The sequence below is a fragment of the Drosophila biarmipes genome, chromosome 3L (genome assembly GCF_025231255.1).
Source record: "Drosophila biarmipes strain raj3 chromosome 3L, RU_DBia_V1.1, whole genome shotgun sequence".
Lineage (NCBI taxonomy): Eukaryota > Metazoa > Arthropoda > Insecta > Diptera > Drosophilidae > Drosophila > Drosophila biarmipes.
In genome coordinates, this window is record NC_066613.1 from 25,131,031 (window position 1) to 25,157,453 (window position 26,423).

Consider the following 26,423-nt stretch of genomic DNA (forward strand, 5'->3'; position numbering starts at 1 on the left):
CCCCGTACTGTCGGGATTTTCAGAGCATATTAACTCAGAAAACGGGGTATAAATATATATTCTTTTTTACGATACATATAGAATAGTTTCTATATCTCTATCTATCCATAGAAATAAATATACAGATCCCATCAGATATAATTTTGAATACTCGATTCCCTACTAGGTATCCCCAAGTTACTATTAATATGAACTGATTTATTATTACGATTCCTACTAGGTATCCCCAAGTTACTATTATTTTGTACTGATTTATTATTACATTTATACCTCCTTTATTTGTTTTCTCTGTTTGCCCCGAAAGCAGTCAGTCGGAGTAAAAAACAGAGTCAGACAGCAGCAGCTGATAAGCCTGAAATGCGGATTTGAAAATGTGCATGGGAAGAGCCCTGGCAATAAATCTATTTACTCCCCCCCATACATTTATGTACATTTTAATACACCGATACTTGTGCAATAAGTTTAATATTTAAACAGTGACTTCATTTTAATTGACGGAATTCCTATCTCACCCTCATTTCAGGTTGCGATAACCAACTTTGACCGAATCTAAGGTGAGCAGATCACGAAAAACTAATGGAAATGTGTTACCTTTTTGTGCACTTTTTTTTCGAGGTTTTCCCTTTTTGAGACTGCCAAATTTTTGTCACATGGCCGCCGGCGATTTTGAACTTGTTCCACTTTGGCAGTGGGAATTTGTGGGGGCAGCTTTATCTTTGCATTCATCTCTCTATGGGGGCTATTCTTTTGCCCAACTTCCCCGAATCTGCCGCTAACACCCAGATAAAACGCGAAATATTCTTTTTTTGGCCCAGAGTATTTTCCTTTTTTTCGCTTGCCAGCTGTGTGCTCAATTCGAAAAAAAAGAATAAGCACAGAAAAACCTGATGAAGCTAGAGATGCTGGAATATAACAGTGGATACTCGAGCAGCTTGCTCCAGTTCTTGAAGTGGAGTCCAAAACGAGTTTTTCGGCACTTGCCCAACCGCCTGCCACCGCAAATCCCCGCCGAACATACATACGTTAATCATTTGAGTTGAGTTAGGTCTGGTTTCTGATAGTTGTTTAAAGCACAGAAAACAAGATCCGTAGGCCTACTTCCAAGGTTTTCCAGCAAGTATATTCTATGACCGCATAAAATCCGTTATTATATCTTTGACATGCTCCTAACTGGTAATAAATTTCTATGCATATCCACACATCTACAGCTAATTGACCAATCTGAAGTAACGATTTCGTTGGAGGCTGAAACAGAATCGTAAAAATAAATCACTAAAGCTGTATCTTGAAAGTTTATAGCTAAAGGAATGAACATTTGGGAAGTAATAAAGTTTACTAAAGTTCAGCCCAATGTTATCGATTTTAAAAGCGAAGTAGGAGTACCCCTGGGGGTCTTTAACATACTTTTTTTTATCTATTACTCGCAGGTTTAGGAATCTTCAAAAGTAAAAATTGGATTTACGGTACTTTAAAAGCAAATTCTTAACCCCTAGATAGCTGTTCGATAACATTTTCTAGGATTAGTTGACTTTCCTCTTAGTTTCGGTTAATGTGAGGTCTGTTTTCCATCAGGTCTGCACTCGAATCGTGTCCAATCTTCATAGGATGGCTTGCAGAGTGTTTATTTTCTCTGTTTTCTATTCCCGCTGACGGATTTCAGTGGATAAATTGAATTACCATGTTGCCTGTGCCACACGCAATGCAGCTGTCAGGTCCGGCTTTAGCTTTTTCTGATGTATGTAGCCCCGCAAAGGGGAAAGTCATCAATGCATTGCTGCCAGTACCGCCAACGTAACCCCTTCCCAATCCCTTTTGGTTTTCCAACGATGCATTCCTTGAATCTTTTGTTGTATAATGTGGAAACGTGTTCGAATCACCTGGCCCACATGCTGGCAGAAGGCAGAAACAGTGCAGGTCAATAGAGTAGAAACTTACTGTGTGATAATTGTTTGGTATTTTGTTGAACTTATAATAATAATATTGCATTTAGGACCCTCGGAGATTTTTTTCTACAACAAATAAATAATATTACATGAACTAGATTTATTTTTTCTAAAAAATATAATATATTCGTTTGGAAAAACTTTAATAATAATAAGAGCAACCCCGATATACGTTAAAAATATGATCTAAATCCTTTGGGTTAAGCGAAGGAAACCGGAATACTATCTATTTTTGTGACCGCTGCTGTTCGAAGGTATGTGAATGAATGACACACGCGACAAGTAGTCAGGCGCATCTGGCGGCCGGTTGGGTGTACGATTTCTGGGGGCCAAGGGGACTGGGGCAACCCTTCAATGCCGCCTAGACAAACCCTCGGCACGTCTCGGGTCTCCGATTTCATGACTAATTATACGGGAACGCCTGTGCCAGCGGGTAAGGCGAGAAGGTTAAGCGCCTGCCCTCCGTATTCCCTTCGCCAAATTATGCGGATTATACTTTTGTTCTTTGCTGTTTCCACTTGCGATTGTCTTTTTTACCTTTTGCTGGGCGAGGCCAATTTCAGTGTTGCCTTTTTGCTTTTTTTGGCCATTAATGAAGTAATGGAGCTGGCCCCCCGGCAATTCTGGCGGGCAAAAGGGGGGTTTGTTATTCGGTTTCATGCATAAAATAGCTGCACATAAGTGCAAGCTGCAACTGCAGCATGAAATGATGATGAAAATTTCATGAATTTGCAGCGGACCCAAGGAGCGGCGGGGTAGCATCATCCCTTTTGGCCCAGTTGTGGGATGAAATGCAATTTTGCGCTGCCAGTTTTTTGAGTGGCACAAACAAACGAACACATGTGCAGCAGCTGCACAACCGACACGCTTTCGTTTTAACAGGTGTAAAGGCCTTAAGTTTATAAAATTATGATACTCAGCAAATGTGTCCCAGGCACTGGCAGAATTTTTGACCCATTTTCCCATATTTGAGTTAAGTTTTAGCATGAACTTGGAGCATGGCTAAGTGTTAAAAAAAATGTTAAACTTTTATAATCGCTCTGCAAATAATCTAAGGTGTTCATATTGACAATGAGATTTAACCGAAGGCTATGACTAACTCCCGGTTTATTCCATTACGAATGAAGCTCCAGCTTTTTGCAGTGCAAAATCAGTTGCCTTGGCAAGCTGTTGCATAAATCAACTTCAGCTGCGAACGTGAGTGTTTGTTTTCCCTATGCTACGGGTGCGTGTGTTTGTATTTTAGATAACTTAGCGTTAAGCGCCCGCTTGAAACTATGTCAAGCCCTCCCAGACACACAAACCATCGCACGGCAGCACTGATGCCGGCATTAACCCACAGCTGCGGCAGCTTCACCTGAGGAGGAAGCCCCGGTTGCTGCCGGGTGCCAGCCATCGTGTGTGCTCCATAAAATATTTGTTTAAACTTGCACTACACCCCGACACCCCGACCCCTGGCATCCCAGCAGCACCCACATTTTCTGCATTTTCTGGTGTTGATAAGCACACTCTGCTCACCGGCCACTTGAGGCGGCGCAACGGGTAATCACAACTTAAATGAGTAGTTTAATTTTGTTCAAGTGCAGCGCTAGAGATTCATCTCACGAGCAAAAGCGAAAACATAAACACTGGCAATCACAAGGCGCACATAAAAAAATATTTAAAATATTTCAATATTTATTCATTAGTCAACTATGATATCTGGATTGTAAATGTAAAGGGTTTAAAAAGCTTTCAATTTGTAATGTATTTATTTGATTAGTTTTTCAACTTAAGAGTAAGATTATTTTTCTCAGTGCTTGGCATAGCCAGACGTATCTTTGATGTATTTTTCCCCCCGACTTTGCTAGAAGATATAGAGTCAGAGACCTGCTTTATGGCCAGGCCGAGTGGCAAGTTGCGTTCCCCGCTAGAATTGCTGTTTATTGTATTCCTCTAAATTGTTGTTTATGTCTGCATTCAGACAGCAACTGCAGTCGCACTTGCAACTGCAATGGCAACTTGCAACTGCAGCAACATTAGCGGTAGAGGTAGCAACATCAGCCAGCGACTCGGCTCGTCAACAACCTGACAATTTGTGCCTGTCTCCGGGCTGATGGCAAAGTGTGGTCGTTGTTGCCTGTTTCAGACAGTTTGCTGTTGTGGCGGGCAGCAATAAAAGTGCTAAAAAGTTTCATGCCCCCAGACTGCATCCTGTGCCAAAGTCCTACTCCTGCTGCTGCTGCTGATGTTGAAGAACCTTTTTTAATCTTTTAAAACTGAGCTGCATTGTTGTTCTGCGCTCTGTGCGGCTGCATTTGAAGTTGAGGAAAAGAGCGGAAGAATGCCGGAGAGAATGCCGCAGTCCACCCCTTAAAGCCGGCTGAATCCCAGTCCCCCCGGTTATGTCCTTGCATATTCCTCAAGCCTAATGAGAGCATTATAACTTTGTGACAAACTTTGCAGTGCCACCGAAGTTGGGAAAGGCGGGCCAAAGTGCAAAAAATAGGAGCTGCCACTGATGCTAATGAGAGAAAGAGTTTTCGAGCACAAATTGTATTCATTAAATATGAAGTATAGCTTGCATTTTCTTCTCAGACAACACCACTTACAAAATAGTAGAGCATTATCGAAAAAAACCAAACAAACTCTCTGGAACGGACGGACATCTCTCTTGGGCGGACAACCGATAATTCGTTTTAATAGTAACTAAATAAATAAAACTTTATTTTATACAATTTCTTCTCTGATTCACTACCTATATTACATTATCAGCGCATTCCCAGTTCGTTTAATGGCATTCTTAGTTAGTTAAAGAATTTGTTTTGTTTTTTTTGTTTTGCATTTTTCTTCCCTCTGTTTTGCTTGCTCTTCTTCTTATCTTTCGTTTCATTCATAATTTCTGCCGCATATGTAACTGCGGGGGTTGCTTGGAGTGTCGCAGGATGTACCTGATATGTCCCTGGGGGTGTGATGGGGTGGGTGTTATACGAGGGGGCGGTTGAAACAGAGCAGAACAGAACTTTGTCGCGTTGTCAAGCCTTTGTGGCTGTTTTCTATTTATGTTATGTTATGTTACCGCTACCTGACTGGGACTCCACGACTTTTCCCTCCATGTCTGATGTCTGATGTCTGGCTGGGCTTATGTATACCACCCACTTAACCATTTCCTTCACCATTCCACCACCCCCCAGAATGTCTGCACACGTTCACAGAAATGACATCAGTGGCAGTCGGGCCCGAGGCTCAGACTGCATCGTTGAGTAGGAAATTAAATACTTCGGTCGGATGTTTTGGGGAAATTTCCGTACTTTGCCTCGTTTCCAACTGAAAGTCGATTAAAATTTGCCTCAGCTTCCTGGAAATGCTCATATTCGATGGAAATCGCAGAGCAATTCGAAAAGTTATTTAAATTGCATCTTGGCCAAATTCCCATAGATTTATGACCCCACAGAGACTTTCACTATTGGTTCTACTATCTGCCAGGCCATTCCAACCCCGATTCTCTTTTTATTATCGCCCATTCAATTAGTCTGGCTCTAATGACATTTAGCCCGGCTCCCATGATAATCCCCCCACGGTCAGCTTCTGCAACTGCTGCTGCACTTTTGCCCCAATTTCCTTGGGCGACCCTCCCCTGTTTTTCCACTTTTTCGCCCCTCACTTTGCGTTGCACTGCGCCAAAACTGCAATGGAAGCGATATAAAAGGCAACAAGGCTTTGCAGCCTCATTTCGTTTCTGTCCCTCCCCCGCAGTTTATTTCCACGGTATCAGAGTGTTGGGGGATGTTGGTTTTCAGGGACTTTTGCAGCACGAGTTATAGAAAAGTTAAGGTACAGGAAGAAGTTATACTTTCTATATAAATTGACCAAACATATTTTATGAAGTACGGAGTATTTGTGGTCTAAACACTCTCGTATATAGTTTATTTTTTGGACACCCCTTTGCTGCTTGTTCAGTTGTTGTTGCGTGTAACACTTTTGCACCTCCCCATCGCCGCCCCCTCGAAACAAATGTCACACGAATGTGGAGCACGTCATGTCTTTATGCATGCAAATGCAGCCAACGAGTTCGGGGAAAAAAAACAGAGAGCAAGATGGTTCTTTCTCCGATGCTCGATCGCGATTGTTGCCCACATGCCGAGTTGTATAAGAAATATTGGTGCTGAGGGGTGCGACATTACATTTTCGGTAATTTGTCTTCTTGATCCCAGTGTGTGATAAGTTCCAACATAAGTTGTTGACTAGCGACGGGAAAAAATGCCTTTACATGTTCTAAAATAATTTCCATATATGGAAATAAGAGTACGCTGCTGGGCAAACTCCACATTCCCTCTTCAAACATTTCCATCTCCAACCAAACGCGATAGGGGACTGCTACCAAAGACCCGGAACATGGTCTGCGATAAGCGGACCCACCTCCTCCTCCACAGACCATTAACTGCACTCTATCGATATTCATTTGTACATTTCACTTTTTTGGGTTTTGGGGTCAACTAACGACTCTCGAGCGCTTAAATTGTGTGTTGTCCGATAAGGGCGACCGCATCTGGTGTCGCCTCTGTTCCAACTGAAACGTTGAGGCTTAATGGCTTATCAGCCGGTGGGTTGAAATACCGCTCTACCGCTGCCCAGTCGGTTCCCTTTCGGCTCTCCACATAACTTTGGGTGTCGAAATCCCGCGCTTGACCCAATTGGAAGTGCGACGAGGGACCCACACATGAGAAATGGGCTGCCAATGGCTACAAGATTTCGAATTGGGGAAAAACTTTGAGTAATTGCCTGCACTCCAGTCGTAACTCCACTCCGAAAAAAACCCGCACACTGTGAGAGGTATGTCCGAAAATAGTTCCCATTTACGGCTTGGAATGCCAACTCAAATTGGAAATTAAATAAAATATAGTTCGCCAAGTCTTTAATAAATACTGGAAGCTTAAGTACTTTCTTTGGAGCACTGAAGGCTTATTAGCTATATAGATTTAATCTTATCTGCCATCTTTTAAGCTGTAAAGATATAGTTCTGTAAGAATATTTGTCGGATAGAAGCTGAATAAATGGCTTAACTTAAGCAGATAGTGCCGAATGTTAAAGCCTTATTTCTTGGCATAATAAAACCAAAGGTTACAACAATTAGCAGGATAAACAGGCACAGGATATCCCGACAGCTTGTGGATTATAACCACAAACATTGGTGCTGCTAATTTCTGGATTATTTACTTAATTTGTTCGTTTACTTTGCCCCGCATTGGAATAAACTCCCCGAAAGTTGCGTGTGGCGGTGGCAATGTAACGTCAGGACTCAGGATACAGGCGTTAATGCCCCATTATTTGTGGCTGTTGCTGTCGCCATGGCCATTCGACAGTCCACAATCCGCAATCGACGGCGTCGTCGGTTGGCAACAGCGACTTGACTGGGCTTTGCCTCCACTTAACTGGTCACTGGCGGCTTTTTAGCCTTTTTAGCCGAGTGCTGACGTCGCGGACGGGGCAACAAAAGCGTGTAAATATTGCCACCTCGTCGTCCTGGCGCCGTATCGCCATTTCCCGGAGCGCAGTAATTTGCCACGTCCTTCGTCCCCTTGGCTCTCCCATGGTCCTTGTGGGCGGGCGTTGTTTGCTGCCATCTAATCGCGTACAAATATTGTTTTAATATTGCAGCGAGCTTTCTTTAGTTTACTTCCATTACCCCTTTTGCCCGGCCGTCAGCTTAACCTGCAATTAAGTTTCTTCATGGCTATGAAAAGGCAACTCGTGTTATTGTTGACGAAAATTACGGTTGTTTGTACCACCAACAAATGTAACTATTACACGTTCCGACGGTTTGACAGGAAGGAAGGAAGCAGGATAACCATTGCAGGCTCTGGTACTGGCACAATTTAACTGGGAGTTAAAAAAAAGAACCCTGCTGTGCAAAAGGGTGTGAACTTTAATCAATTATTGTTTGTATATGCGATTCCCGTAACTAACGAGAGTCCTTTATATGGTTTGTAAATGTTTTTCGGCCCACCAAAGTGACAGAAAAGTAATTATTGTCATAAAGCTACTTATTGCACTGATTACTCTTATAATCCCTCGAGTGAAAAGCCCTGCAATTTGGCCTGGAATTATTTTTTTTTTATTACCCCATAAAGTATTTAAATATTTCGCAACCAATTCATTTCCAGGGGGAAAAGAAAGCCTTAAAAACGTCATCTATGGCATGTTTGACCCTTTAGAATTTTATTACTGGCGCCCTCGGCGTGTTGGACTCACATTTTTGCTCGCCAGCTCGATTTCGTCATCGTTCTGCACATTCCACGCCCCCATTTCGCTAACTTGTTTTCCGTTCCTGGCTCCAGTTTTTTCTTGGGGACTTCCTTGCCCGTTCTTGGCGTCCTGGCACGCACAGTCCCCGCCTCAATCCTTGCTTCCTTATTTTTTGTTGCCGTTCCCGCTGTTGTTTCTCACACGGTAATTAGATTTCTGGGTTATTTTTTCTGTTTGCGAATTCGTCCCTTCGGCAGCGCTGTTTATTTAGCGAACTAATTACGTGTCTTTGGATTGCCGCCTGTTAATTCCACACAATGTGCCCCCCTTCTCACTCTATCTTGCTCGCAATAAAAATCATAACTTTTAACTTCTAGCCACATACAAATATTTCATTAAAATAAACGCGAGTAAGCCACAGGATGTCTGTCGGTTTGGTTGGCATCATTCCGCGACCGCAGGCGTCGTCTGAGGAGGTGGGAACCCATTAAAGTAATGAGCTCATCTCGTGATGTTGTAGCACGCCCCATCCTCCATCCTCTATGTTCCACCCTACATCCCTTCGGGGTCCTGCCTTTTCGCTGTTTGCTTTGGGTTTGGTGCCAATCCCACCTCCACGGAGGTTGACAAACCCCAACCCAAACCACAGAACGCAGACGAAGCTCATCACTGGAGGCAACACCACGGCGAAGAGGCAAGTGTTATGCGTTCTGATCACGCAGCACTTCCGGTTGCCCCACCAGACAGCCTCTTTTTTATGCTCTAACGAATGGGTATTATTAGTTCTGGAACATTCTTAAAATATTGATCAGAAAAAAGTTGGAAAATTATGTGATACTCAAGGAAATAACATAAGTTTTATGTAGTTCTGTAGTTTCAGATATGATATGATATTTTATATAATAGTTGGATTATACCAATATCACTAAGTAAGTCCAAATATGTTGTTGGACTTAGAGTTTTTTTTTTGTTGATTTACAAGGAGAACATTCCCTTTTCGGTTTCCAAAGCTTTCATATTTTGTGTAGGGGTTTTCCTTTTCACAACTCTCAGGTAGGCATACAACAAGAAAAACTGCGTGAAATTGTGCGTTACAAGCAGGTCACGCCCCCGAAAACGCGCCCGTTCCTTAAGCTCCACTATTTCTTTTTTTTCCGTCATGGGCCCCCGACATGCCTTAACCCTTCGCCGCCCAGCTGGGAATCAGTGATTGTAGTGGCGCCAACAAATAAATCTGCAAATCAGAACCAACCGAAAGCCAGTGGGAATACCCTACTACTCTAAGCTTTGGCCCCCCAAAACCCCAGGGGTACCCTACTTGGAGCTGTGCTTTATGTCTGGCGTAGCCTAGATTATAGGAGATTTAATGAAATTCGGGGGAGGCGAAACTGAGTTTATATGCTGGTTGTTACACACAGAACTAATAACGCTTGTTTACAGAGTGCACGGAACAATAAAGGTTATTTTCCATGCAATTTTTTGTCGCCTTTGATTTTATCTTTCCGCTGTTTTCAGTTCTGTATTTTTTCATCCAAGTACGTGACTTTTTTTAATTGTGCATACAAACTATAAAGCTGCTCCCTGCAACCCTCTCCATCACCCACCCCTCGATACTCCTCGCATATTTTTTCCTACCAGTCTATATATAACTTTAATCTCCATATGGCTGCGGCTGCTCACGCCATCTGATTGATTTTTGTCACATGAACTTGTCACACTGGCCCTGAAGTCGGTCAGTATGTACGAAACCGTAATGATATAGCTACACTTGGGCAAAAACCTAATCTATAAATCATAAAGAAGGTCATAGAAATTTGTTTATCAGCTATTGTAACTTGTTATGATAATAACAGAAAGCAGAGTACGTTCAATTTCACGAATAAAGATGCAAAGACCTTAATAATCAAACATTTTCTTCCAGTGGATTTGGGGGAGTCTTTCATTACTCTGGCTTATTATGATTATTGCTTCTAGTTAATTTGTTTAATGGTCTCTCGGAGGCAGAGAACGGAAATGGTTACACTGCCAAGTCCATACCCCGTAAATAGAATCTGTCGAACGGATCTGTTCCGTGCCAAGTGTTCCAGGGAGTTGGTAATAGATACTTGCATAATAAATTGATTGCTCCCTTATATCTGGCTGTCAACTTGCCATTTGCTTGTGGCATAAATTAGCCTAATTTATGTGCTCGTTCATTAACTTCCATTTCAATTTGGGCATCGTCAGGCGAAGATCAATTAATTTCAACTTCAAAGAAATAATTTCCTGTAAAATGATAGCCACGAAGTACAATTTGAAAGCATATTTACACTTCCTCATTAAGTAAATACCATTTCATTTGCAATTGGTTACAGAATATTCCACTCGTCAGGTTAACAATTTAATTTGGTTTAAAAATACTTTACAATACCATCGAGATGTCATAATCTCATCAACATTTTTGTTTTAATGCCAATACAAATTTTCTGTTTTTTGTGAACTTCTCCCCTGATGCATTATTTATGACCTCGTCGATATAAGGATAAATGTATAAAATTGATATTTATTTGCCGGCGAGGAAAGGCTTACAGTACGTGCCAATAAACACTATGACATATTTATGTTTGCATTTATTTATGGCGCTCTAAAGTAAAGTGCCATTTAATATTAAAGCGTCGAGGAAGGCAGCCAGTCAAATGGGTTAAATGCAATGTTTTATGCAACAAATTCAATTTCGTTGTCACGTCAACGTCAGATGGGAGATGTTTTATTTAATCTAGAGAGTGCTGCTTTCCCTTCTTGAGATACACATAAATCGAGGATTTATTGTGCTCTTCATTACTTACAATAGATGAAGGAAATTCCATTGGCACACATTTCCTCGGCGCACCAACAGATGTCCGTGTGTATTTGGTGTTTGTGTAATTCCTTTAGAGGACTAATCGATAGCACGTGACGCTTAAAGGTGAACGACTGTGTCACTTTGGGTTGAACGCTCAGATAAGACAAAAGAGGGCAGGGGATTTTGGGGAGTACGAGGGCGGAAAAGCCGGCATCCACACGGCATCAACAGGATGGCAAAACGAGGACGTCACACACAAATTGACTTTTTAAGTAGGCAACAATGTGGCTACAGCTGACGAAGGACGAAGGACGCAGGACGATGGCTTGGCAGGGGGCTGCGGCAGGCCCAGTATAATAATGGAGCGCAATAAAAAAATGTGGGCGAAACAGAACCATTTCCATTTCCATTTTGCTACAAAACCACCCCCACAAGGAACCCCTTATCAAAGACGCTCCACATTTCTCACAGTGTGTGTGTGGGGGGCTGTCATCGGGAAATGACGGCATTACGGCATTTACAGTTAATGCCTTTATGTCCTCGAGGATTTGGCCTGACTTGCGGTTCGCTCCCCCCAGGGGAATCACATTCTTTTGCATAATATTTGATTTTATTAGACAGAGTGCGACCATTGACGCAACTATTTCGGGGGCACATTGTTAGCTTTGGCACAAATGTAGTTCAAATGCCCTGATCAGCAAGAAAAATATATCAGGAAAAGCAGGCCTGATTAAATTGTTATTCACTACGCATTGAAGTATTTTAATTAATTTGTATGTATTGCGTTACCTTGCAAATAATTTGGTATTCGATTACACATTACATTTAAATGGGTCTTTTCTTTCTATGCCTTATAGTACATTTATTTTAAGACAATCAATTCATCATCTAATAATTTATTTTTTAATAATTTATTTTTAATAAATGATTAGGCCCTTTGATTTCTATGTTTGCTGCCACAATTCCTTCAAATTAGTAATAATTGACACACAGACCTGGATTTATTGAGCTCATATTTTATATTTCCATCTCAACACAACCGCACGCATCATAACTGCCAAGTTTTCATGTTCGTGCTGCCGTCTTTCCAGCGCACTCAAAGCCGCAATATCCAATTAAGTATTCATTTAGTTTGTCAACTTCAACAATGGAAATTCATTGCTCGTGTGCAGCAACACAACCATCGGACCCACAACAACCCACCACACATGACCCCCGTGTAGCCCCGAAAAGTAAACTACGAGTAGAAAATTACATTTTCATGTCACACACAAACACACTGGCAAATGAAACCGAATCGCTTGTCAGCGGTGGAAAACCCGAGAATTGTTAACTGGCAGCCCTGCCTTTCGCTTGCTGGCCATCAACCCATCAACTATGATATATTCGTATACTTTTCCCGATTCCAACTCTTTGCCAGCAATCCCCAATCGGCCATTTGCATTGGGTTTTTGATATGTCAGTGCGTTGGGGTTATAAATCGCTCGTTTCTGCGGCAGGGTGTGCCACCTGTCGGCCTGGGAACAGAAAAGTATTACGCTAGAGCCATTTTGGGCGACATGTTAATACCCTAAAATATATTTGGGAGTTCCAAAATGAATCAAAAAAATATAAATAATATCAGAATTCTTGCTTTTCACTAAAATAAATTGTATGCAGGTAATAAACAGCATCGGTTGTTTATTATAAGCCCTCTTTGAACAACAAAGAAAGGTATCATCCGCACTGCCAAAAAAGACTGACCATCTTAATAAGCTGTTGATAACATTATTATTAGCATATTATCCTATCACTTCAGCCCATCGCAAGCCCTTCAACTGTTGCTCTCCTTTGTTGCACGATGGGGTAGTAAAAAATTTTCCAGTCACTGACTTTTAAAGTACATCTCGTAAAGCTGCGTCCATAATTGTATAGAATTTCCCAACATTATTGCAGCTTCAGTGCTGGCTACTCCGTTTCGTTGACGGCGACCCCAAAAAGTAAAGGTTGCTTGACCCCCGGGGAACTTTTCGCTGCTGCCGTTGTTGTTCCTGCTGGGATGGCGGATGGGTTCATGAACTCGCCGAAAAACAAACTTTGACTTTTTATGGGCAAACGAACGCAAATCCATTCAAACTTTTATGGTTGTTGCTGGCGGATTTTAAAGACCCACACGTTGTGTGTTTATCAAGTTGAGGGGACAATAAACGCAGACGTCGCGCCGACGGAACTCAGACAGTTTAAATGTCCTGGCACAATTTACACACTTCGGGCACTCTGCTGCCAGCCCCGTTCATCGCTGTCAAGTCAGCAACACTTTCCACCATTTCCATTTCAAGGGGCACTCTACTGCTCCAGCTGAATGCAGTGGAAGAAAATTATATAAACATGGGGAATGTGGAATATAAAGAAGTATTTCTAACATGAAACAAAAGTTGGTAATATTTTTCCTAGATGAACAACCATTTATATTTATCACACATACTTTATTGCAACATTCTGAGTAAAGGGAAAATCCCAAATAAATCTGTATCTGCGATATTTTCATACTGGATCCTCTTCGTTTGCTTTAGATGGAAAAGTCGCCGGAGCTCTTTTCTCAAGGCTCGGGTTAAACATGGCTTTAATAATTGACGGCATGCCATGCCAGGCGGACCGGAACAATGACAGGATATTAGCTAATGCCGCAAATGCATCCTGGCAACTGCCGGCAGTTCGACAATTTCATGCCAGCTGCGCACACACAACAAATGCGCAACAATAACAATTAAAATTGGAAACTGCAGCAGCAATCTAGATCGTCAGGGGTGGAAGAGCCCATCGCCATCGAGCGGTTCAACCTTGGCCTCACAACACGACCATGCCCATTGCATCCTCTACTCCGCATTGGAGACCATAATTATCCAATTGAACAATAAACAGATGCCTGCCAGGCTTGAGTCAATAGACAATGGCTGCACGGCGCAGAGAAGTTGAGCCTGCCCAGCTGGCAGCCTTTCAACTGGCTGGTTGTTGTTGCTATGGTTGTTGCTGCTGCAGTTGTTGCAGCAGTTGCAGCGGTTCAAGTTGCTCCTGCATTTGCTGTATTGTGGTTATTGTGGCATCCTCGAAAGGTTGTGTGTAACTGTTGGCCTCCGGCAGTCGAGAGTGATGAGTTTTCGAAAGTCAGGTGAAGTGATAACAGAGACGTCTCTTGGAGATTTCAATTGAATTAAATGTGTGTGTATTTTATAAAAACAAAACCATTTTATTAAATGTTTTAATACATTTTTAAATTTATTTCATTACAAACATTAAATTGGTATATTGTATTCTTATCCAACACTATTGAAAGTAAAACAGAGTTGTACAAGATTAAGAAAAATATTGTAATTCTCTGGTACACTCTTTTTCCCTTTCTTAAAAAACATGGTAAAATCACAAGCCAGATCCAACTTAATGTACATTTTGTGACCATCCAAATTGCTTTGTTTTATTGCTATAATAAAATGTTATTGCCCCCAGGTAAATGTATCACAAAAATCAGCTATTATCCTCTGGCATTTTCTAATTTAAATTATATTAGTCAACCAATTACGGATACCATACAATTAAAACAAATAAATTGGTAAAGCCGCATAGGCCAAATAAATTAAACCAATTAGAACTGACATGCCATATTTAATTTAATATTCAAATCTCTGGGCATCTCTAATACCACGGGGCTGATGAACCCAAAGCTGCTCTGAGAAGGGGGGATAGTTGCACAGAGGGTATTTCAGTGCATAAGCTAGATTCGCCTGCCGGCCAAGTCAAGTGTAATAATGTGCCAAAAACGTTTAGGAAGCCACAGGATGCCGGACAATTGGCAAAAGGCAACTGTCCGGCCGAGTGGACACGGGTCAGTGGACCGACCGATGACTGACAGCACACTGCTGAGGGTCCTTTGTCTGGCATGTGAAAATGTGTATTTAATGAATATTTATTAACACACTAACTAATTTCGGTTTCTCCGCCCTTGTTTACTTTTATTTCTGGCTCACAGGTGACTGACGACCGACGGCCAGCAATGTGCAGACGGTCGCCTGGCTGAAATTGCTGGCAGGACACGGACCGCAAGGATCAACCCAATCAAGGAGCAGCAGTTGCAGCTGTGCATCCAACTGGCAACTGGAAAACCAGCAACATTGGCTACTTTTATACATATATCATCCGAAACGAAATGCGATTTTGCAGCTCGGCCAACAAGGAGATCACGCAGAAGATAGTAGCTGAAAGATGAACTAATGCAAATGCCCTCCAATTGCAAACTTTTGATGCAAACTTAAGGCAGGGGCCCAACACACATAACCCACTTGACTGATAGCTTAAACTACTTACAATAAAGTAATCGAACAACCACACAACTCAACACACGGCTGCAACAAATTTTTAAATATTACCAAGAGAACAACTCGTTAATTGCCAAATATGTGTTGCCGCAACTGAAGCTGAAGAAAAATTGCAAATACAAATTAATATTAACTGACATTAGAGGAAGCCCCCGACAAAAAGCTCAAGATCAGGAGTTCAGGCCAGCAGAGACTTGCATAAGCCATGGGCAACAAATGCTGCAGCAAGCGACAGGATCAGGAATTGGCACTGGCCTATCCCACAGGGGGCTACAAGAAATCCGACTACACCTTTGGCCAGACGCACATCAACAGCAGCGGCGGCGGCAACATGGGCGGCGTTCTCGGCCAGAAGCACAACAACGGGGGCTCGCTGGACTCGCGCTACACCCCCGATCCGAACCATCGGGGTCCGCTGAAAATCGGCGGCAAGGGCGGCGTTGACATCATCAGGCCCCGCACCACACCAAGTGAGTATTTCCCCGGAAAAACAGGCCAATCTAATATGCGTATTATCATCCATTAGTAATTACAGTCAGGCCTCTGTACGAAAAAAAGGTTATATTTGCTTTATATTTTTGAGTACACTTGATTCAAACGAAATCATTTCCAAAGATGCCTCAAAAGAAATTGAGAAGGATATTTAATATTATTAAAGGACCAGTTTTTTAGTGCATTTTTATAACTTAAATTAGTTTGCCCTATGTCTTTTTTAAGTATCTCGTATAGAATGTATCTAGTATGGGATGTTTTTACCTCGAAACATTTTTTTCATTATAACTAAAGTTAAAGTTTCCAGAGTTTTTAATCAAGGAAGCTATCGTTGCTGAAGCTTCACTGTCTGTTTACATATTATCATGCATTAGTAATTAGCTGTTGGCTGTTACTCTCTCCTGTGGCCGTGGGTGGAGTGATAATTCCAGCTTTTAATTAGCAATTTGACTTTTTGCCTGCCACAGAGATTGGCTTTTACCCGCTGGTTGGCCTTGTGTTTGCATAATGTGGCAGCGGCAGCCCGGCAGCCAGGCAACCTGCCAACCTGCCAACCAGCTATCCAACGTTCATCCAAGTCACCTAACTAACTGCTATATGAACCACCACACTGCCATAATTAGAGTTCGCCTCCCAGGAGGTTCAGAGGTGGAGCCAAGTCATTTGCCAGGTGGCAACGCAATTCTCATATTTGCAGTGGTAATACGATGACAGTCGTTAACCTTGACCACTTCTCTCGGGTGCGTGGCCCAGAAATTGGAGGGGGAACTGCTCTTGGTGTTGGTTTAATGCCACCTCGACGGCGATATTGCATACCATATGACACGACATTACGTTCACGAGACCCCAGAGAGTTGGGCAAGGAGTTGCAGCTGAGAAAGTGTTTTAAAAGTTGCCAGGGGTTGGATATACTTGCCTTGAGCAAATTGTAAGGGTCCGTAGGGGGAATTCTAGGAGAGAAGAATTTAGTAATGCAAATAAAGGGGGTCGATTTTAGCCGCTTTAAATGTAGCATACATTTTTAATTTAAGCTGACAGAGACTTTTAAAGGCATATACTCTGGAAAGTAAAGAAACTGTTGAACTGTAAAATCATAAATTATGGTTAGACCCCCCAATATATCCGTCATATATCTGTCCCATTGAAATGACACAATTATTTTGATCTGACCTGTCACTAGTTGAGAATGCAGACCTCGCTGTCAGCCGCTTAACTGCTGGCGTTTCTATCCATGACATGGCAGTACCTCTGCCCTATAGCATATATTCCCGCCTATAAGGCCGCTAAAGCAGCTTAGGTCGTGTAAACCCATCAAGAGGTTGAGTGCTTGGCCAGTGATTTGGGCCTTTGCCTAGCCGCCTTTGTCAGCACGAACATTGCAGTTGGCATGGGTGTGGTTAACCCCTTGAAACCCTCCAGAAGGGTCGATGGAGGGCCAATGGAGGGCAGCGAGCGGCCAAGGCAATTGGCAAGCGGCGAGAGCAGTTTATTTATGCGTTGCCTTGCTGTGAGCTAAATCAATTAGCCAAATGCAAGTCAGTGCCAAAAATTGCGGCTTGGCAACGGGTCCGAGGCACGACATGAAATTGTTTTGCTATTTATGGCCCCGGCCCCCAAAAAAGTATGCTAACCAGTTTGCAATTTGCATTTGGCACCCTCCTCCCATACTTTAACTCATTAAATTCTAATTAAGTTTTGGCCATGGAAAATTGGTTAGTCAAATGGGCAAAGGAAAATAAAAATATTATTTCCCAATTTGTCGCCATAAATTGCAATTTAAGGACGCAAATCAAATTTGCCCAGCCAGACGAAAATTGCCACTAGCTCGACCTCTCTTGCCTCATCCCCGCAATTTTTATTACTTCCATCTTTTTTTTCCCCCCAGCCGGCGTGCCTGGTGTCGTGCTGAAGCGCGTGGTCGTGGCCCTCTACGACTATAAGTCCCGCGATGAATCCGACCTGAGCTTCATGAAGGGCGACCGCATGGAGGTCATCGACGACACCGAGTCCGATTGGTGGCGCGTCGTGAATCTGACCACGCGCCAGGAGGGCCTCATCCCGCTCAATTTTGTGGCCGAGGAGCGCAGCGTCAATAGCGAAGAGTAAGTGACTGTATCCTAGAGAATCTAAATGATTTTGGGAAACTTTCCTTAAATATCTGTATAAAATACTAAACCAATCTCCTTCCTTCACAGCTGGTTCTTTGAGAACGTGCTACGAAAGGAGGCGGACAAGTTGCTGTTGGCCGAGGAAAATCCGCGCGGCACTTTCCTCGTGCGACCTTCGGAGCACAATCCCAATGGCTACTCACTGTCTGTCAAGGACTGGGAGGACGGACGTGGATACCATGTCAAACACTATCGCATCAAGCCGCTGGATAATGGTGGCTACTACATTGCCACCAATCAGACGTTCCCCTCGCTTCAGGCCTTGGTCATGGCATACAGCAGTAAGTATAAAGATTTGAAATAACAGTGAGAACAGTAAAACCTATTGATTGATTTCCTTATCTCTGAAGAAAACGCTCTTGGCCTATGCCACATTCTGTCGCGTCCCTGCCCCAAACCGCAGCCCCAGATGTGGGACTTGGGACCGGAGCTGCGCGATAAGTACGAGATTCCGCGGTCGGAGATTCAGCTGCTGCGCAAACTGGGACGGGGCAACTTTGGCGAGGTCTTCTACGGCAAGTGGCGCAATAGCATCGATGTGGCTGTTAAAACTCTTCGCGAGGGCACCATGTCCACCGCTGCTTTCCTCCAGGAGGCGGCCATTATGAAGAAGTTCCGCCACAACCGCCTGGTGGCCCTCTATGCGGTTTGCTCGCAGGTAAGTTGATTTAACACAGATTAAATCACGGAGCTTAACCATCGTTTGATATTTTCCAGGAGGAGCCCATCTACATCGTACAGGAGTACATGTCCAAGGGCAGTCTGCTGGACTTTTTGCGCGAGGGCGACGGCCGCTACTTGCACTTTGAGGATCTCATCTACATAGCCACCCAGGTGGCCAGCGGTATGGAATATCTGGAGTCCAAGCAGCTCATCCATCGCGATCTGGCTGCCCGCAATGTGCTGATCGGGGAGAATAATGTAGCGAAGATTTGTGATTTTGGACTGGCGCGCGTTATCGCGGATGACGAGTACTGCCCCAAGCAGGGATCACGGTTTCCGGTCAAGTGGACGGCGCCCGAGGCGATCATCTACGGCAAGTTCTCAATCAAGTCGGACGTGTGGTCCTATGGTATACTGCTGATGGAGCTGTTCACGTACGGACAAGTGCCCTATCCGGGCATGCATAGTCGCGAGGTGATTGAGAACATCGAGCGCGGTTTCCGCATGCCGAAGCCGACCAATCACTACTTCCCGGACAACATCTATCAGCTGCTGCTCCAGTGCTGGGATGCTGTGCCCGAGAAGCGGCCCACGTTCGAGTTCTTGAACCACTACTTCGAGTCCTTCTCGGTCACGTCGGAGGTGCCGTATCGAGAGGTGCAAGACTAAACAGAGTCCAGCCTAATCACACACATCACCTACACCCTCTCACACGCATACACACACGTACGATATACATATATAGTATATAAAGTTATACATATATTATACATTTATATGCATATTTACTATAATTCTTAAGACTTTTTAATGGCATAGTTGCATACCAACCAACCAACACACACACGAACTCTATATGTATGGTATATGTATGTGTTTAAGCGTATCCAAACAATTCAGAAACCAACTACAAACTAAAAAAAAAATGAAAAAAATCAACAAAAACAAACAAACAAAAAAACTTAAATCGGAAAAACAAAATTTTATATTTTACACGCAAAACTATTTTATAATTTATATACCTAACTGTATGTACTATGGAAATAGAAAGTATTTAACTAGTTTTTTAAGCTTACCCAGAAACGAAAAGGGGCCGAACAATGATACCAAGAAATCAAGAACAGAACACGAAAGAAATTGATGGCAACTCTATTGAATTTCTAATCGAATACAGCTACAATTTAACGCTACTTTAATCGGTGCTTAGGTTTTTGTATAAACAATCCAATCCAATCCAATCTACAACTAGAACTTTTTGATCTTAACCTCCCTCTGCTGAATAGTTTCTTCTGATACTTTCCACACACACGAACACGACTATCGACTAAGCCAAGTATTATTTGACTCAATCAATCCGTATCAAGAAATCGAACATTTACGTATTTCAAATTGTTGCTAATGAGAAACTCCAATGATGGCATTTACTTATAAGGTGGCGTCCACCCCTCGTCTCTACTTCCAAGCCAGAAATCTAGACGATCTATCACCCGAAACATGATATGTTGCTTCTTCCTCGAGTAGTTGAGGCTAGAAAAAAGAAGATCGAAAATTGCATTTTGTACAAATCATTGAAGAGGAAAAGGAAAAAAAAACGCATTTCACGTATTTCGTTGTTAGCAATTGAACCAATGAATGTTTATAGTACATTTAAGTTTATGCCAAAATTATTGTTTATTCTTTGTTCGTATACTTAAGCACAAGCAACACAATTGGGCACTGTCCATGTAGTCTAGATATATCTATTGATGTACAACCTGCAGCGTTGGCCCGCATTTAGTTCCTCTCCAGACCTGCTGTTCCTTGCGTGTGCAGCCCAAATCAATAGCCCGACTCAAGCCATACGGATAAACTGCTATCTCAAGGGTTTCAAATGCAAAATATCAGACGATAATGACTCTAACCGATCGATGTATCAACCAATCACACAAGACACACACCTACCTTAGCTTCTAGATGACCGTCACGAACAGATCCATATTAAAAACACATGAATCGAACACCGCATCGATTGAGGAGACTTTATTTAATTTATTCGTCTTTTTGTTATAGTTTTAGTTTGTCGTTTATCGATATAGTACATATAGCATATATTGTGTTGGCCATTGTGTGCACATTCTGTAGCATAAAACCAAAGTTTAGCATTTCGTATTGAGATATATACCATATACCATATATTTGTAAAGAAGATTTATACGGCAACTCAAAGCATTTCACACGTAAACACACACAGAGATCAGTTTATAGGATAACCAGGCTTAAAGACAAATGAGAAAAACAACCAATCATTGTATGAAATGGCATTCAACGTAATCACAACGGAATCACTGCAAATAATTAATTAAAATATTGTTATAATTCACAGGCAAAACTGAAATTGTTTAGCGTAGTTGATGAATTTTTGTATATAAACTTGACATAACGTGTAGAAATAAACGAGAAATTAAATTGAATGATAATACCGAAATAAAATTGAATGATTTTGCGGCAGCTGAAAAAACAACAGCCACTGGCGGCGCAAGCGGCACGCGAGGCATTAACCACAAGAACAAAAATTTCACAAATTTTTTATACAAACCGCGGCAATCAAATTGAAAGATTTACAAAATTTTTCAGCCTTTTGCCTGGGCGAGCGTGTTGCATGCGCCGACAGCGGTTGTTGGCTAATAACACTGGAACAGCAATGTCCGGTGAATAATTATAGAGATAACAACCGAGAATTGTCATGTACTGCAGATAATGATACAATACGCAGATTCACGAAGCAAATATGAATGGAAACTGAATTTAGCTGATGTAAAATGATAGAAATGTGTCCGTTAAGTCGGTTAGGTGTGTAATGCATAATACAAATAACAATGATAATAACTAATAAAATGGAAAAATATGTAATAACTAAGGTGTGGTTGTTTTATTGGGGGCTTTGTAAATGATTTAACTTTTTATATGTTTCAAAAATCGTAGCATTTGTTTTTTTCATCTTACCGTGTAAAAATGTTGTCCAAATTTGTAAACCATCTTATACTTTTACATAATTAAAAGTCGAGTTTTGCTTTTTGTTTTAGCTCTTTTGGATACCAAAAAAGTTGAAGAAATTTTATTGTTCCTTTACACATATGTCTAATCGTATGTGAATAATGAAATCGTTTTCGTTTAAAAATTTTCAAAGGCAAAATTGTACATAATATGTAATTCGTTATGTTGTATATGTATATATAATTAATTCAATAACTCTTTTTTGTAATCCATGAAGTGCGCTAAAAAGTAAACGTTTCTGTGTTGCAAATGCACTTTTATTTAGTTATTCGTTTTGCTCGACACCTACTAACTCTAGTTTTAGACGAATTTCCTTTTTAGTATCCACTTGCTACTGCGAGAGAGACTAGACGTTCTTCCTTCCTGTGTTCGTGTTGTTGTGTGTGTATGGTGTACAAATATCTGATATAATATCCAATTTCAATTGGTAGTTCAATGGGGTAAAACCAGTTCTGCACGGCTTAATTGCTCTATTTGTTTATTGTATGTACAATAAATTCGTATTACTCTTATTTATTGTTTGGCATTCGTATTTTGGACCTACGAACGTTGCTGTCTAGGGATTTGCTCTGTTCACGTGGGCTTAGCGATCATGCTGAACCCACCATCGTGGAACAAATCATCTAGATATCTGGATTTCCTCCAGTTGAAACGGATTAACAGTTTTTGTTTTAGTCGTAGGAAAGTGGAATGTACCCTATGAGTACAGTGGAGTAGAGGTTTTAAAGTCCTATAAAGTTGTAATTGGTTTGTGGACAACGATTTCTCTAGTTTATACGGGTCTTCTGATCTTATAAGTAAATTGGCATAGCTAAGTATACAGCAATATATCGAGTCATCCGGAAACTCCATAATTAACAGCGCAAACATCTTACTGGTAAACATTTACAAAACGCCTTCGGCAACGGTTCTATGAGATATTTGTGTTCAAAGCAGGCCCGGTTTCTTAATTTAGTCAATTCATCATCCCATAAACAAACCTATTCTTTAAATAAGGCGTCGCGATTTTAAAAGTAACTAAATGTCTCCGGTTAACTTGTATTTAAGGAAACGGACCTTCCTTGAATATTGGTTTAAAAAAAAACAAGAGTCTGTGGCTCACTCAGTTTTGGGTGTGAAAATACAAAACCAAACCAACTATTTTTGACTATTTCCAATTTTGTAATTCGAGACTTTCAAAACTAGTTGGTTTTAGAATTTTCACCTCAGCGACCACAGATTGTGTGGTGTCGTTTGGTTAATTTATTTTAGGCTTGCCTTTTATTTTTTATATAAACGTGTGACAATCTTGGGTTGCACTGCTAGGTCCTACTTTTAATATTTAGAATTGCATCCTCTGGTCGTAAAGCTACAAATATTAAACACTATTTTTCGCCTCGTATGAAACTATTCTAGGTTTGTATTTTCGTAACTATCTGACCTCAGATCCCCCTCTCCTTTTTTTCTGGGAGGATCTGCTGCCGGCTAACGCATTCGAATCGCACTTATCGGTGTTATGAACTAAGTTTTTGATTCTCCTGAATCGTTGTTTCCGTTGATTTTTGTTTTTATATTGGGAATGCTCTGCACAAATATATTTTGATATTCTACTCGAAGATTACTTGCTTGTAGGCCCCAGAGAAGTACATTTATCTGCGTCTCTTGGTAGGAAATGCTTATCCAAATAACAATCTCTAAAAGCAGGTAACCCAAAAATGAGCATCTCGGGGGAGGGGGGATAGGGATTTGAGATACACATCTTAAGTTGGTCGTCCGAGCTACTCAGTTTTAGAAATTGCTATTACATATTTGCGACTGTAAGACCAGATTTACCACTGTTCTCCGATCGATATGTGGATGAGAATTCGTATCAAGGAGATGAGACGTCCTGATATCCCTAAAGAGTGTTGAGTAGCAATCTTCAAGGTTTTCCATTGCTTTCTTTTTAACCTTTATGCAGGGCATTTTGGAGTCGACAAGGCCGAACCCTAGGTGATCTTAAGCTGATTTACATGGCTGATGAGATCTGCTGCCCCTGCTGAAAGAGTTGATCCTGTTGCTGCGGTTGTTGTTGCTGCTGCTGCGGTTGTTGCTGCTGCTGCTGTTGGAATTGCTGCTGCGGCTGCTGGTACTGCTGCTGCTGTTGTTGCTGCGGCTGCATTTGCTGCTGCTGCGGTGCCAGTTGCAACGGGGGCGGTGTATTGCCAATCGCTGCCGCAGCTGCCCGGGCATTTTGCTGCGTTGTGGCCTCGTTGGTCTTGAGGAAATACGTTATTAAATCGATGGGCAGCGGGAACACAATAGTCGAGTTCTTCTCCGCGGATATGGTGTTGAGTGTCTGCAGTAAATTCAAAGTGTAAATCAATGGTAATTCTCCTGTAAGTCCCTGATAACCCACCTGAAGGTATCGCAGTTGGAGGGCTGCCGGCGAATCGCCAATCACCTCGGACGCCTCGCGCAGAGCCCGCGACGCCTTCTGTTCTCCCTCGGCGGCGATGACTTTGGCGCGGGCTTCTCGGGCTGCCTCTGCCTCGGCGGCCATGGCGCGTTGCAGTTGCACGGGCAGACGCACGTCCTTGCTGCTCGGTCGATGGAGAAAATGAGATTAGCCGGCGTGACTTGCAGAAGGCGGAAATGCTCCTAACTCCATGCTAGGACCACTTTGCTTCCACAAAGTTTCTGCACTCAGACAAATTTCCTAACAATCTTGTGTGCTTCATCTTTCATCCACATTATACCAATTTAATAACCGATATATAGTACTATATTTCTTTAAAGCTTAGCTTTATATATTCTATAAAACATACAAAATATTTTCCTAAACAAAAGTCATAACTAGATTTTTGCCTTTAATAACCCTTAAAATCAACAAAGGACAATAAAATGGATAAATTTTTAATGCAAAATATATATGTACAATGTATTAACAAAGCCCTTTAAGTTTAGATGGGAAAAATCCCGACTGAGCTTCAATTTTAAATCCAGCTTTGTACGATTTCTTTACCCAAGTGCCTATTTGTACCATTTTCCGTATTAAATTGAAAGCTATCAACGGAAATGTGCCGAGCTGTATGCTAATGTGCCCCCAGCGTAATGGGGCATCTTTAATTCAAACGCAGTCTGTGAAAACATTTTTTACGGCCAACGAGCCGTGAAGTTTAATTTATCAAACAATATTTATAACGCCTATTTGTCTAAAATTTAAATCGAGTTATGTAACTCATAAACACCAGCATTTCTCGCATCATTTTATTGTCCATTCGAGGAGGTTATGAACCAGCTGATCAATTTTATGAAACAGAAGAGAAACAGCGGGATACAATAATGAAAAATTCAACAACTGCCATAAAATGAAACCGTTTTCATGGCAAAACGGCCAAGTTTTTTCCTTGGGGAGAGCAGAAGTGGGAGTTTTTTGGTGCAAAAAGGTAGGAGCCGCAGCATAACCACAACAACAGTAATACAAGTACTACCAACAACATGGCGTCAAGTTGTTGCAGCTGTTTCAACATGGCCACACCACATCATCGGCAGTGGCAGTAGCAGCGGGCTCCTACAGGCCGTCATATTGTTGGCCATGTATGAGCATTTGACGTGCCAACGTCACACACTTGGCACTGCGAAAAACTGAAGCTGACAAAGTAGCCACTTGCCCCCCGTGAGCGGCAAATAATAAATTATAACAACAGGGCCTCGGTGACAGCAGACAAAGGGCGGCCCGGCCACGTCTCCCACACTGTCCGCCCATCATCCAGCGTTATTGTGATAAATGCCCGGAAAAATGGTAAAAGAAATAAAACAAATAACCAACAAACTCGAGTCCTGTGGCCTTGCCGGGGATAGAGCAATGTTTGTGCGGCTCAAACTAGCCAATTTAAATGTTATATAAGCTGGGAATTACTGAGGACCCTGGAGACTTTAGTCAGCAGAAATTGGGGTAGCATACCGGGTTGTCATAAAGTTATAGAAGGGGTTCTGGATCGGCTTACTTGATTTGTCAAAAGAAAACCTAATTATGTGAATACTTGTGCAATTTCCAATAGAAATGTCATTATATAATCCTAATGGATAAAATAAAATGGAATTAACAAAGAAAAAATGTATTGAAATAGCAATAAAAGATATTACATAGATTAAATGCTACTTTTTTTTAAACAATTTCTGTAAAAACTCTCATTAAATATAAATTAAATTAATTGGACAAATATCATGAAAATTAAATCTGTGATGGGAAAAACCCGTCAAAAAACAATTATATTCCCTTGTGCCTGCAATTGTGTCACTGGAGCAGGCCTCTTAAATGTAATTTAGCTTGTAAATTGTAGAACTTGCATTTAATATCATTTAAATGGGAGAAAATGCCGATTTCCTCTGTGCAAACTGGCCCAAGAAGAGGTATAAAATTCGAAAGCACTAAAACTAATCCTCTTCCTTTAAAGAAATCACCCCCAATGAGTGGCACTAAAATGCAAAGCTCACAATGTCCCTTAGAGCATATCAACTTCGACTCGAAGGCTAGGTGAAACGTTTATAACATTACGTTTATAGCTTGACATAGAAACTTTTCCAGGTTGCCACTGCAAGTGCTGTGTGAGGGGGTTAAAAAAGCTGTGCTACTTACATTTCAACACGTTCAACTTTGATGCCCCAGGCATCGGTGGCTTCGTCGAGTTGAACCTGTTTATGATTGGACGCCAGGCGGTTGAGGTGGTTTGAGGTCGGTTTAGTCGGTTTAGTTTGGATGGTTTGG

The 26,423-nt window shown here is 41.9% G+C and overlaps 2 protein-coding genes across 18 annotated transcripts in view; one reads left to right on the forward strand and one right to left on the reverse strand.

Annotated features, from left to right (window-relative positions):
- The window catches only part of LOC108035057 (tyrosine-protein kinase Src64B), a 32,610-nt gene extending 12,550 nt beyond the window's left edge, over positions 1-20,060 (forward strand). For 4 of the 7 annotated variants that reach the window (XM_050886564.1, XM_050886565.1, XM_050886566.1 and 1 more), the window contains exons 3-8: positions 524-554; positions 14,993-15,808; positions 17,716-17,932; positions 18,026-18,279; positions 18,349-18,656; positions 18,716-20,060. In XM_050886564.1, coding sequence (XP_050742521.1) covers positions 15,544-15,808; positions 17,716-17,932; positions 18,026-18,279; positions 18,349-18,656; positions 18,716-19,330 — 1,659 coding nt within the window. In that variant the 5' untranslated portion in view covers positions 524-554; positions 14,993-15,543 and the 3' untranslated portion in view covers positions 19,331-20,060. The remainder of the gene's footprint in view (positions 1-523; positions 555-14,992; positions 15,809-17,715; positions 17,933-18,025; positions 18,280-18,348; positions 18,657-18,715) is intronic. The other 3 variants (XM_017110442.3, XM_050886568.1, XM_050886569.1) reach the window with 1 other exon arrangement.
- Positions 20,061-21,705: 1,645 nt separating this feature from the next.
- Positions 21,706-26,423, reverse strand: part of LOC108035061 (band 7 protein CG42540) — a 45,520-nt gene continuing 40,802 nt past the window's right edge. For all 11 annotated transcript variants that reach the window (XM_050886577.1, XM_050886580.1, XM_050886574.1 and 8 more), the window contains 3 exons: positions 26,295-26,350; positions 24,072-24,252; positions 21,706-24,011 (listed from right to left, as the gene is read on the reverse strand). In XM_050886577.1, coding sequence (XP_050742534.1) covers positions 23,682-24,011; positions 24,072-24,252; positions 26,295-26,350 — 567 coding nt within the window. In that variant the 3' untranslated portion in view covers positions 21,706-23,681. The remainder of the gene's footprint in view (positions 24,012-24,071; positions 24,253-26,294; positions 26,351-26,423) is intronic.